The sequence below is a fragment of the Crassostrea angulata genome, chromosome 3, assembly GCF_025612915.1.
Source record: "Crassostrea angulata isolate pt1a10 chromosome 3, ASM2561291v2, whole genome shotgun sequence".
Lineage (NCBI taxonomy): Eukaryota > Metazoa > Mollusca > Bivalvia > Ostreida > Ostreidae > Magallana > Magallana angulata.
Window position 1 is genome coordinate 3,964,691 of NC_069113.1, and position 14,987 is coordinate 3,979,677.

Consider the following 14,987-nt stretch of genomic DNA (forward strand, 5'->3'; position numbering starts at 1 on the left):
ATATTTTCATATGCTAAATACACCTACACATAAAAGAGTAAAAGAGACAGTTTTATGCATGTGCAGTGCTGCGTTGTCAAGGACGTAATGCTAAAGCAATAGTCTAAAGTTTACGCCCCTAGTTACGCCGCTTTATGAAATGCAAAATACCCCCGACTAAGTTTCGGTGTAAGTTCTTTGACTAGACTAAAGTTAGGCCAAATATAAAGGCCTCTTTATGAAACGAGACCCAGATGTGTAACAACCGTGTATGATACAACGCCGCTTAATGGTATACATACTACAAAGTTTAATTATATAATAGACATACAATATAATATAATAATAGATATCATAGAATTGTATCATTATGCGTTACAAATGCACAGCATCCTTAACGCTTAATGAAACAAGCAAATATGGACACCCTCAACCGCTAATAATACCAACTTTATATCAGTAAGCGTTGCAGTCGCACCCTTTAATAATACAAAATTGTGAAAATGAATGACATAACACTGTTGTTCATAAAGCAACAAGATGTATATCAAAAAAAGAATAATATTTACATTCTACTGTGTTTTTCCATCCAATTCGATGATCTTTAAATGCCTCTTAATGCATCAACCTAATCATTGCGTATTTATTTGCATGTAATTAACATTAGTAATACCCAAACATTGATTTTTATGTTATCAGTATAAAGATACATGCCGGTAAAACACCATTCATCACAAACATTCAACAATAAAGTTGATTCTATTGCTAAAAGCAAAATTTCAAGAGTTAATTCTTAGGATCACATTTACAAGCTAGTTTTAATAATCTATGTAATAACCAGTTTAAACGTAATAGAATATAGAAAATCTTCTTTTGGCTGAATATGAAATACAAAACCTGTTGTCTTCAATCTTTTTGTATTGTTAGATGGGCTGTCATCATTCTTTCTGTATTGTTGAATGAGTAATTTTGTCTTCCAAATTTCAGTATTTAACTTTCAACAAAATGCAATGCTTTCTGGATTGTTGACTTTTTGTCTCCCATATTACGGTAAATAACTTTCAACAACAAAAAACAGTCACCTTTCAAACCTCTTAATTGGTTGTAATTTATAGACGACATCGAAATGAAGTGGGTTGACAACAGAAACAATCTCAATGATTTTATTACCTTTGTCAATTCTTTTTACCATTCTATCAAATTTACGACTGAAATTTATTTTTAGAGGTGTCGTTTCTATTTCTTTTCGCGCTTTTCAGGCATCCTGCATATTATAAGACGTTGCTTATCGTTATTGGCAGGTTTTCAGTGCAACTTCGCTATCTAATTAATATGTTTTAAACTTCTATGCGTCGAAAATTACAAACTTTTGCAGGGGAAACCTTATTACGCATCATTCCCAGAACCTGCAGACGTAGTATGTCCACTCCATACTTATTGTAGATTCCCAGTGTATGCCGCGACCACCAACTCTGGGTAAGAAAAAAATTACTTACAAACTTTTATATGATTTTTATTTTGTTTAATATCAGTTAGCAAAAAATCTCAAATAGTTTTCATATGCTTATATCATGTATAAAGTTTTCCATTTCTCAAAAACTGTTAATGTGGGTCTACGGATACGTATATAACAACTCTGGGTACATAAAAGGTTTTATTCCAAACATGACACTATTTTAAAGTTTATTGTTATGTTTTCTTATTACTTAAAGGTATACGGCAATTGAACAACAAAAGTACCACAACATTTTTTGCCTAAACTTTAAACTCAAAATGTCTTCAGATCATGGGCTTTCTTTTCTTTATTTAATTACTTCTTAGTATTTTTCTTTTAATAAGACAGACCTAGCAATGATGAAAAATCTCAAACTTCAAACTGTGCATCGGTATATGCATAGTAAAGTACCGTATTCCCGATATATTGATAAACAAAGATACAGTTAAACGGAATTTTCTTTATTTCTTTATTCATCTCTTAGTTTTCTAAACAAAACAGTATGATTGAATATAGAAATCGTCAGTCATTATCGAACAGAGTGAGAGATATCTAACTCCGTGTATGCCCCTTTCCTTTATCATTGTCATTGTTTTCCATTTCTTATCTGGGAGAACATATATTTTACAGTAATATTGTTCCATAATGCGGTCCTTCAAACTATTATCAACTCAATTTAGGCACAATGTCAGCAAAATTGTCAGTACGTCAGAGAGTGAAGAGAATGTTACGATAGAATACAGTCATGCTATGATTAACGGATCGCTACCCACGACGGTAGCACAAGTGGAATTCTTGGCACTTTTACCTGGTCATCGTCAAATTTGCCTGAATGCATCGGACAAGTAAACATCTTTATTGATATTCTATGAACCTTTGTTTGTCTGTTTGTTAGTCTATCAAGATAATATCTTATTAATTTCTTTCATAGCTTGTATTTACTAACGCATATTATCTAACACATCTCATCAGCTTAGCTATTTGAATTTTTTTAAAAATTACTTTAATATTCTTCATAATTATTTGAATTAGTATGTTTTTAAAGAACAGCAATTAAAGGACGAAGGAACCTGATTTCTTTTACTGAAGTTTGTTTAGATGTTCAGGTCCTCCTGATTATTTTGCATTGCCATCCAAAATAAACTTTTTGTCATAGATAAAATCACTTCGATTGCAATTAAAAATAATTTCTAAATCTTATGTTCAAGTGCCTGTTAGCTACGATTATTTATAATTTTGAATTTCACTACAGTATTGAATGGACTACGCGTTGTCTTTACGTGACTGTCCAAAGACCAGGTATTAAATCAAAACATAGATTTAAATGAAATAACTATGTAAACAATTACAAGCAACAATGTGAGAACATTATCTCTTATAAAAGACAAGACTTGTGTTATTTAAAATAAAGATATTTAGAAAAATCTGAGTCCCTTAAACTAAACGACTTGCCTATATCGTATTTTACAAACCAAAAATTCATTTTTTTTCTTTGTTATAAATGCCATGTTTATAATACTACCATAAATACAATATTTCAATTGATCGTGTTAATTAGATCCCTGTGCATCATTACCATGTCAACATGGAGGACTGTGCTCACCATCTAGTGATAATTCTGAGTTCCAGTGTCACTGTGTGAAACCCTTTACTGGTCAATTTTGTGAAAACGGTAGGTATCAATTTCTTTTAAAGAGTGATTAAATAAAAAGTATAATTATCCTAATCAAATAGTATCATATGAATAAATTCTATTAGTGTCGAGCAAAAAAAAAACATATGAAGAGAACACTGAGATGTGTGTATCAATGCCTTTATCCATATAAAATAAACAAAGTACTGCAAGTACTTGAAAGCAGTTAGAAAGCTTCTTATTTAACTGTAAGGAATGGTTTGCATTTAGATTTTATTTTTCAGGAAAAGTATAGTTCAAGTACAAGCTAATTTTTTTTTTCTGTTTTAGTGTTTAATTTGTAAGATGGTTTGAAAAAAAATAAATATTTAGATTTATTAAAACAAGTGTTTTGGCTTGAACTCACACTGTGCCGAGTATAGGACTACAATTAAGAATAATCATATCTTTCAGGTCGGATATCATAAAAGCGCGACACATTCCATTTTTATTCACTTTTAAATAAAATCCAACTCCCGTCAATCTTTTTGTTATGTTGAAGAGTGATTAAATAATAAGTATAATTTGGAGTTTGTTAAAATGAAAGGAGGGTAACGCCTCTTTTAAGGGGAGATAATTAATTTAAGATCTATGTTGTTGAAATGTAATACCTGTTAAGTAGCTGAAAATACTAATGAATTCATGTTTAACTTTTCAACCATTCAATAAATGCAATCTTATGGGTTCTACGGTTTTTGAACCAAAATGATCGAAATCAAAAATTTATAAATCTTTTTATACTTTTGATCACCCAAGATTTCATCAAGGTCCATTGAAGTGTGCGGTACTATGATTCACTTGTGCAGCTTATTGAATAAGTTATTACAGAGGTTGTCCCAATTTCTATAAATAAATGGAAGACAGAACAATCACCATATTGTGTTGATAAAATTTCAGCATATATGATGTCTGAAGGTTTGTTTTCAACCCACCAATGATTCCTTTTTTCAAAAGATTTTATTTGATTTTAAATTAATTTATTTGATATAAAGTCTTTTGATGGCTGTTGGTAAATGTTGGAACCATAGTGCATGTTGTATACCCTGTCGGATAAATTAATTCATAGTGACAGTAAGACTACTAAAAGGGTTTGATTAAATGTTTAAATATCATGTTTGGTCAACTTTTATTGGCTCATTTTTAAAAAGTTATAAATATTATTTATTGTTATTAATCTATGAAACAAAACTTATTTCCTTGTCTTATGTTAAATAACGTGCCGAACCTGATTGGACATCTTGATCATTTAAAGGCTAACAATACATTTTCAAAAAAATATGCTGGGACTTAAAGTGCACAATTTTTGAAAAAAATTAAATGTTTGGTGAAAATATCTATTTTGCTGAATAAGTTTTTTTTACTTTTAATCTTTTTTTATATTACTTTTAAAACTATTTTTTCCTTTTCATTATCGTTATAGCAGTGTGTTGATGCACGTAACCACCGTTAAGCATTTATATACTTGGTGTTTTAAATCTAATTTATATAAGCCTTATTGTTATTTTTTGATATCTTTGATTTTTATCCAACACCAAATAATGTCTTTCTTGACACTGAAAGAATAGATATTTTACAAAACCAATCTTTGGAATTGCAATTTGTTTTAAAATAAGTGTATAGTACGAACAAAATATTTTTTTGATTTTTGATGCTAACAAAACAATCACAAAAATAAAAAAATTATTAAAGGAATATGGGCAATATTTAATTTGATTTTTTTCTTTCATGGGGTTTGAGAGAAAATAATATTATAAAGGCTTTTATAATGATGAATATTGTGGTTTTATTTTGGTCAATGTGATATTTTAGTTAACATGATTCATATTTAATTATTTTACTAGAAAAATAATTGTAACCTATAGTAACAAAACTATATAATAAACGTGGTGATTTTGATTTTTCCATCGTTAACGTGCCTTATTTATGTACCAATATACCATCATCGCCTGCTTATTGGGTTATTCAGCTCTCTGAGCTTATTCGTTATGCAAGAGCATGCTATACAAATCAACGATTTCTTAAACGAAGCATGCTACTCACAAACAAGTTGTTGAAATAAGATTCACACTTGTTAGACTATTATTTATACATCGGACTGATAACAGTTTCTTCCGTTTTTAATGACCTTGACAATCATCACACGTCGGATGGGATCGGTCGGCAAGGGATGCTTATTCCTCCTTGGCACCTAACCCCCTCTATATTTTTAGAGGTCCATGTTCCTCCGCTCTTAATTCGTATTTCGCTTTATAGATTTTAGAGACGGTTGACAGTTTGTAATCGTCATTATTTAATAAATAAAAAAAACAACTTTTATGATTGTTATCTTGAATGCATAAAAAATAATATATAAATTATATATTAATATATTATATATTATTATTGTTCTTGAATTATATTTATTTATATATTTAATTTCAGGAAATCAACCATGTGCTAGAAATGAGACTCCTTGCTTCAAATCTAAATGCATAAATGCGCCTCTTTCTTCCCCATTCTATGTTTGTGGTCAATGTCCACAAGGCAAAGTAGGCTACAGATGTAATATTGGTATGTATTTTATAATTATTTTTGAACTACTAAAAAGAAAATTTGAGATCAATAAAAAAATACATTGATAAAAAATCATCTGTAATTAAAACTGCAAACATTACTTAAAATCGTTTAATTCAATATTTTTTGTACCGGTAGCATACATAAGTTTATGTACTAAAAATAGGTGTGAACAAGATCTTCTAATTTTAAATTTATACATTGAATGCCGAATTTTAAAAAAATACAAGGTTTCACACAAATTTGAGTTGACAAACACCTTGAACTGTGCTTTTAGCATATTTAGAAGAAATAAATTAGAATTAAACGATGTAAAACTTTATACTATTTTAAATGTATGATAACAAATACAACTTCGTTGTTAGACTTCGGACGTTGACCCGGAGCAAAGCCAAATTTTTGTAAAAAAAAAATCAACCCCACATAGTAGCCCAACCCTTACCCCCAGGGAACATGATTTTCACAACTTTGAGTCTAAACTACCTAAGAATGCTTCAACATAAGTTTCAGTTCTTGTTGCCAAATGGTTTCTAAGAAGATTTTAAAAGTTTTTCTCTACATATTCTTATGTAAAAGTTCGACCCCCATAGTGGCCTCACCATACCTCCGGGAGTCATGAGTTTCGCAACGTTGAGTTTATACTACCTGAGAATGCTTCCATTAAAGTTTCAGCTTTCCTGGCAAGATTTTCTCTCGAAAATTTGATAATTTCTCAAATTTTTTTTTAATATTTTAAATTATCTCCCCTGGTAGAAAGATGTGGTCCGTAATTTTCACAACTTTGAATTCTATTGTCTAAAGATGCTTTGTGCCAGGTTTACTTGAAATTAGTCCAGCGGTCCTGACGAAAACGCAGAAACTGTGAAAACTTTACAGACAAACAGACGGACAGACAGACAAACGGACGACGGACAAAATGGAATCAGAAAAGCTCACATGAGGTTCCAGCTCAAGTGAGCTCAAAGCCTTGTAAATTACTAATGAAAAACAGAATAAGATTTCTCTGTATCTATATTTTTGCAATCTAAACGATTATAAAGTTTGTGAAACACTAAAGTCGCAAATTTAGCACTTATACATTTAGGAATTTATTTCACTATTAATGATATTAGATACTGTAAACGTAGTACAGTTGGTTGTGCATTCTTTTCATCGTTTGGCGAAAAGTGGTGTTTTCGTAACCAACTGAATACATGCTTATACGCATCAAAATAGAAACATTAAGAAACGCATGTGTTGTTTCCAAGTAAAAAACTTTACAGTTTAGATACTTTATTTTTATTTTCAATCAACGCTTCTGTAAGGGTAAATAGGTTTCATGATGATATTTAAAACATGTGTTGAAGAAGTTACTTCGATTAATTTAGCGTTAATCTTCGGCGAAGCGAGCTACTGACAAACAAGTAGATAAAACAGGACTATCAACAGTCTCGTTTGAAGTAATCTTTTCGTAAGTTCTATGGTCAATACAACGACCTTGTAGGCAAATACAATCTTCCTCTGGTCGCATGCTGACTGACGTTTTACATACTAATTGTTAGACCATAATTATTAATCTAATTGTCTACGGACATTTCCGTTTTTTCCCCGATTACGACAAAGAGCACATGGCAGGTGTAACCGGTCAGCAGAGGATGTTCACTCTTCCTAGGCACCTGATCCTACCTCAATCTTTTTGAAGGTCCGTGTTGCTCTGCTTTGAATTTGAATTTCGTTTAATGGATTTTTGAGATGGTTCACACTTTGTTATTGTCATTTTTTCATTGTTAGGATAAGCATTAATATATTTGACGTTAAAGTTTAGCCTTTCCCCTTCTCGTATTCTTTATCTTTTTTAGTTGGTAGAATTTATTTAATTGATAGATTTTTTTAATTTACTAATAAAAAAAATAAATAGCCAGTGACACTGGGTATATACAATATGAATGTATACTAGCGGAAAAAAGAAACTGTGCATTATATAATTTAGTATAATTTTTCTATATCTATTGTTTGTATTAATCGATAATGGTAATGTTGACAATATCGGATGGTAACCGTCCGGATGCACGGACTTTTTAATGGTTAGTGAGCACCTATTGTTTATTAAAGAATTTGTACGCACGAGTTTTACGGGCCAATAGTGTTTGGAATGAGAACTGTAAAGGATTTGTCTAACTTTTGTTAAGGAAATCACTTTAGTTTCAACAAAATTTACCCCTATGTCATGCCACGACTCAACAAAACCAACGTAATCGTGCTGTTGGGATGCTGCAAGCTGGAATGGCACAAAATACTGTAGCAAGACACTTTGGAGTTCATCGGAACACCATCCAGTCATTATGGAGACGTCTTCAACAATCTGACAACACTCAGGATCGACTGCGCTCTGGGCGACCTCGTGTGACGTCCGGTCAACCGGACAACCCAATAGACTTGTGCATCTGAGAAATCGTTTCCAGACAGCAAGTTTAACTGCCCGTAACATTCCAGGGCTTCGACCAGTTAGTCCAAGAACTGTGCGTAATCGTCTGCGCGAGCAAAACATCAGACCAAGACGTCCAGCGGTGCGCTTAGAACTGCTTCAACGTCATCGTATCGCCAGACTAGCGTGGTGCAAACGACATCTGCGATTCAGAATACAGGACTGGAGCAATATTCTGTTCACTGATGAATCCAGATATCATGTGGATAGCAGTGACGGCCGTTGTAGGATGTATCGTCGCGTTTGGGGAGCGTTACCAGGACGCTTGTGTTGTGCAACGTCGACAATTTGGTGGAGGTAGCGTGATGGTGTGGGGTGGAATATCAGCACGTGGAAGGACCCCTTTACAAATTGTCAACGGAAATCTCACCGGCGTACGCTATCGAGATGAAATTATGTTTAAGCGTCATGTGGTACCCTTCATACAGAGACATCAAAATCACATCACTCTGCAGCAAGACAACGCAAGGCCACACGTTGCACGTTTAGTCAGGGACTTGTTTGTTCAACAGAATGTCGATGTCTTGACTTGGCCAGCGGATTTGTCGCCGATCGAGCACGTCTGGGGTGAAATGGAAAAACGTATACGCCGTTTACCGAACCAGCCAGTGACATTGTCTGATTTAGGCCAGTCTTTAACCAACATCTGGAACAACATCCTTCAACCATTTTTGAACACTTTAGTGGCATCAATGAGGCGTCGCTATCAAGCATGCGTGAACGCAAATGGGGGTCACACGCGTTATTAATTTTGTTAATTCAATTTCAAATAACAGTGACTTTTGAATGTGCTGAAATTGACGTTATTCGACGTTGACATTAATGTGTTATGAGATGTTGTTACGAATACATGTGTTAACAGTATTACAAAAAATAAAATTTGTTCATTGTAACTTTTAAATGTTTTTTCATATATTAAATAATGCACATTTTCTTTTTTCAGATAGTATATATGTAAAAAGATTAGTAATTGACAACAGCGATTACTGATTGTTATGAAAAGTAATTATGAGTTCTGATTAACAAATTATTTTTTACAGATGTCGACCTTTGCCGTCCTAATGTATGTAATGATCATGAAATTTGTCATCAGAATGGAGATATCATTGAATGTCTGCCAGGTCTGCTGAATTTGTAAATTAATTCATTTGAGAGATTTCCAATCTGTCTCTTGATATCATACAATTTAATGATATTAATCTTTTTTTTTTCAGAAGAGCCCCAAGGTAGGTTACTTTCGTAGCGGTGATAATATTTATACATTTTTTCTTCTTACATATTTTCATGCTTTAGATTCTATCTGTAGAATTTAGAATGCACTGATATTTTTAGTATTTTTATAAAAACTAAAGAACTACAAATCTGTATGTTTATTACGGGTGATAGTGATAAGAGGCAGTCAATAATGGGGAATAATGCCTTGGGCAATCACATGTTTAAAAAACGATCGATCAACAACTCATTGATTTATGCGTCTTCAATCGTAGGAAACATTAATTTCAGTAGAAATGATAAAAAATACTTAAAAAATTAAATTTTGAAGTTTAAAAGAATTACTTATTTATAATCAAATACCAGTATATATTTAACATTCAAAATGCGTTTTTTTTTAGCATCTTGTCCCGCCGGATGTGACAAAACTTCGAGTACTGTTTGTGTACAGAATGAATGTGTTTGTGCTTTAGGAATGCAGGACGACAGTTTATGTAAAACAAGTAAACACTTAATAATCAGTTTTTAAATTATTGGGGTTTTATTTAATTTTCCAATTTATCTTTAAAACATCATAAAGCATTTGAGCATGAATTTGTAATATACTTTTTTGATTTGCAGAAAACACATTGGTTACGAATGACCACGATCTTGTAAGCCTATTTTAGTAATTGTAGAGGAATTTATAATGGAATTGTGTGTTTTAATGCCAAAAATGTTTTTTTAATATGTCTTTATACAGCCGTATTTTGCACCACCCACTCCTGAAATAGGATCTGTTATAACATGCGACTTTGAGCAAACGATTTGTAATTTTCCAATTTACGTCTCATCAGGGTAAGTAACTTTTGAATTTTCCCATTTTCCATGTTGTTCTATTTCTTAAAACATTTTTTCTGCAATTTACGTTATTGTACTGAATGTATATTTCCTTATTTTTCTTTAACAGTTCTTTGCCATACGTAGGATCATTCAACGAAACAGAAACCAATAGTCGCATTATTACTTTTTCTACACCTTTGAAAGACGTCTCATCAGATATATATCAAATAACAGTGTATGTTGATAATCCAACCAGAAATCCTGCACCTGAATACATCGAATACGACGTTTGTCTGAATGTAGCAAAAACGATATCGTAAGTATTTACATTTAAGCCAATTACTTGAAGTCGAATATGAATCATGTACATGCATGAAAATTCTAGTTCTTTCAGTTCAATAATAGTTCCTGATATTTTTTACTGGGTTTTTGTGAAAATCATTTTAACTTTGTCATGTATGCTTATGCGATTAAATAACCATCCATTGTCAGTCATTTTGGTTTTGATAAGATTTTTAGCTCACCTGAACCGAAGTTCCAAGTAAGCTTTTCTTATCACCGTCCGTCTGTATACTTTTCACATTTTTGACTTCTTCCCTAGAAATCTAAGTTTAATTTAACTTAGTATTTAAAGCATCCTCGTGAGAAAGGGAATTTAAATTGTAAAATGAAAGAAAAGAGCCCTTTTAAAAGGGAAAAATTGCGAAACTGTGAAAATTGGGTGAGTGTCTTAAAATATCTTCTCGAGAACCACTGCACTAGATATGCCAATGTTTACACCACAGCTTGTATATATAGTAAAGATTCTAAATTGTTAAAATCGTGATCCCCGGACCAATACAGGGACCCAAAAGAGGGGTTCAAACTTTATAAACTGAAAGATAAAAATAACGTAGAAAGATATAAAGGAAATGTTTTAAAAATGTACTTTCAAGGACTACAATGCTACAATAAGTGAAATACTAAACAAGTACCCTAATATAGTATAGATTCTAAATTGTGAAAACCGTCACCCTCGGACTAATACTATGACCCCTAAAGATGTTCAAAGTTTAACAAAGACTTTACGAGGCCGGGTGTTCTGCCCTAGATTTTTAAATGAAACTTTTTACAAGAATTTCTACTGATATACATGTAATTATTATTTTAAGATAAAAAAAAAATAAGACATTTACCACACCGTTTGTTTAAGGGGTCATCTCAAAGTTTGTTAATTTTTAACATAGGACCCTATGGGCTTTAGCTTAACGAGGCCGAGTACAGAACGAGTACGCACGCTTTTGCGCAGCGTTTCATTTGTATTGTGACGTCATCTTTTTGCTTGTTTGACGCCATGGCGTGATAGTTTTATCTGCAGATATTCAGCGAAATTTGTTGAAAATTGCTCGTTTAATGCGTAAAATTAATGTTATATTGTGGAATAAAAATAACTGTCTCGAAGTATAAGCAATATTTGGGCTCGGGTCGAAAAAGTGAAGAGAGTTCAGCAGGCCAAACCCTCTGTCACGTTTTCTTAATCCGCCTAAATATAGCTTAATTCATACATTTCAACACAGTAACCATGTATTTTATATTAATGACCCTTAATATGTGATTTTATATATTTTTTTATTACTTAAATATGTCTGAAGGCTTTAGTAATACTATAAAGATCACCTTTTCCGCCTTTGTCAAATAAAAAATAGCCATTATCTGACAAATCTGGGAAATTGGGCATACAAAAATCAACTTTGATAAGACCCCTGGAACAAACCAGGAGGTAAAAGGTTTTTTTTATTTGACCATTTGATGCCTTTTACCAATAACTTTAATATGTAGAACAGAAAAAGAAATCCCTAGGGCAGAAGTTTAAAAAAATGTGCAAAATTGATACATTTCAAGCAAAATCCCATAGGGTCCTATGTTAAAGATTAACAAACTTTGAGATGACCCCCTAAACAAACGGTGTGGTAAATGTCTTATTTTTTAATCTAAAAATAATAATTATATCAGTAGAAATTCAGGTAAAAAATTTCATTGAAAAATCTAGGGCACAACTAATTAGACCCGGCCTCGTTAAAATGTACCAATTTTGCACATTTTTTAAACTTCTGCCCTAAGGATTTCTTTTTCTGTTCTACATATTAAAGTTATTGCTAAAAGGCATCAAATGGTCAAATAAAAAAAAACCTTTTACCTCCTGGTTATTTCCCTGGGTCTTATCAAAGTTATTTTTTGTATGCCCAATTTCTCAGTTTGTCAGATAATGGCTATTTTTTATTTGACAAAGATGGAAATGGTGATATTTATAGTATTATTAAAACATTCAGACATATTTAATTAATAAATAAATATATCACATCACATATCAAGGGTCATTTATATAAAATACACGGTTAATGTCTTGAAATAAATGAATTAGGCGATATTTAGGCGGGTTAAGAAAACGTGACAGAGGGTTAGGCTTGCTGAACCCTCTTCACGTTTTCGACCCGAGCCCAAATATAGCTTTTACTTCGAGCCTTTATGTTTATTCCACAATATAATATAAATTTTACGCATCAAACCAGCTATTTTCAACAAATTTCGCTGAATATCTGCAGTTGAAACTATCACGCCATGGCGTCAACAAAGCAAAATATGACGTCACAATACAAATGAAACGCCGCACGAAGGCGTGCGTACTCGTTCTGTACTCGGCCTCGTTTTTAAAAATAATAGGAACATTTTTAAAAAACATTTTTCTCGAGAATAACAATGTTACTACAAATTGTGAAATTACTATTCAATTATATTAAGATAGTGTAGATTCTAAATTTTAATAAGTCTCAAAAAAAGAGAGAGAACAAATTTCCATGATAAGTTTATCTTAGTTATTCTTTTTCTTAATTATCTGGAAATATATTTAACGACTTGTTTTTTGGTTGTTTTTTTTTAAATTTCGATCCCGATATCAACTAGTTACACTTCAAAGAATCGGGTGCACAGAATCACTAAATTCAAACACCTTCAAAAGGTGTGGACCTTAGTTCTTACGAAGTTTTGATTCACAAACACACAGATAGGAAAAAAAAAAGAAACAAAAGATAGTAAAGATTATGGAAAGAAAAGTAGGAATCATTGATAGACTATATCAACTATATCTTGACTTTCCATCTTTTATGAGTTCAGTTTATAAATAAAACAGATAAAAATGCAACATCTAACATGTCTAATGTTCTCATCACACCTGCAATGTGTTATTTATTGGGTCGATATCGATAAAGAATCATTTAATGACTGAAATACAAAACAGAGGCCAATATCAACTTTCAATTATTTAATGAATATTTTTTTTACTAGTGAAATTGGGAAAAATCATTTTCACTGTAAATAGAGTATTTTAAGGCTAAAAATTCAGTCTAATTTGATGTGAAATATAATTATGAATGCAAACATGCCAGAGATATTCTGTTCGAGTCTTTAATCTTGTATACTCTTATTGTTACCAAATTTTCTGAATATTTGTATTGTTATTTCATATGTTCTTAAATCAATGAATAAAATCCAAAAAATAATTGTCATCTAAAGCACTAATGAACAATGATATTTAGGTAGAATTTTGAAGAAAAAAAATCCAAAAGTTTAGAAAAATAGCAGTATGTCGAATTTGAATCGATCTTGATTGAAAAAAAGGAGATCCTGATCATATTTTTTTTTATTGAAATTTTACAAGAAATATTTCAAATTTTATAGAGAGACAGGGAAAATGTTTTAGAAAATTGTTTTTAGAAAATACAATGATATCTTTAGTTACTTTTACTTTGTAAGCATCCTCATATCTTCATATCCCCGTTGAGGGTTAGAGTGATCTTCTTTCAATTTCAGTTCATTTTAGATTTTGTTATCTCTGTAATGCTTTGATGTCTAGGATATTTAGTTTGATCAGTTAGAGCATCTTTGATCTTATAATACGAATTTTTTATTCTTTTTATGTATTGTTTGATGTATGGCAAAATTTTGAAATATATGAAAGTTTTACAATATTTTTTCAAAGATCACTTTGAAATTGAATGATACAAGAACTATTTTTCAGGAGAGCGATATGTGGCCCATTGGCCTCATGTTTAAAATAATGTTTACTTTCTCAAATTCTCAAGGTCTTTTCAATCACACTGGTTAAATGAATTATTGGTTGATCGATAAAACGGTTTATTAATATGAACGGTCATATTTCTTAAATAGGATTCATATTCATTTAATCTGAATGGAAATATATGCAATTAGGGTTTGTATCTTTTGAAGGAACGAAAAAGGACTACTTCTATACAGATACGGATTGAATTCCTGTTATTTCTAAATATTCTACATACATCATAAAACATAATACTACTTTATTTTTATACTAATACTTTGCATGAACCGTAATAAAAAAAAAATATCAGAAATTTTAAGAAATCTGGTGTTTTTAAAACAAATATAGACTATTATGATTGCAAATCTAAATATTTAATGGTGAAAATATTTCAAATAACATGAAATTGAACACAATAGAAATATTTTACACAAATAAATAATGTATTAACCAATCGAGGGTCGGCTCACCCATACCAGTACAATGCAATAAAGTGTGTGATCTATTGCAAGTATCACGAAATATATTAGGTGTTTGATTAAAATATTCATTTTTTATATCTATAAATATTTACTACGAATCTTTGTAACATATATTCATTACATTTAACAAAGACCTACTGTTTTACCATTTTTCATTATGATCATGGCAGAGAGAGAATTTTAAAAAATACAACAAAGAAATGTCTTCATTTAGA

General features: G+C 31.4%; 1 protein-coding gene across 1 annotated transcript in view; it reads left to right on the forward strand.

Annotated features, from left to right (window-relative positions):
• LOC128175597 (uncharacterized) overlaps positions 1 to 14,987 on the forward strand; it is an 86,020-nt gene that overhangs the window by 41,884 nt on the left and 29,149 nt on the right. The window contains exons 11-17 of the mRNA XM_052841353.1: positions 1,355 to 1,455; positions 2,155 to 2,319; positions 2,727 to 2,773; positions 3,033 to 3,146; positions 8,359 to 8,537; positions 8,676 to 8,904; positions 9,378 to 9,389. Of these exons, the coding sequence (XP_052697313.1) occupies positions 1,355 to 1,455; positions 2,155 to 2,319; positions 2,727 to 2,773; positions 3,033 to 3,146; positions 8,359 to 8,537; positions 8,676 to 8,904; positions 9,378 to 9,389 (847 nt within the window). The remainder of the gene's footprint in view (positions 1 to 1,354; positions 1,456 to 2,154; positions 2,320 to 2,726; positions 2,774 to 3,032; positions 3,147 to 8,358; positions 8,538 to 8,675; positions 8,905 to 9,377; positions 9,390 to 14,987) is intronic.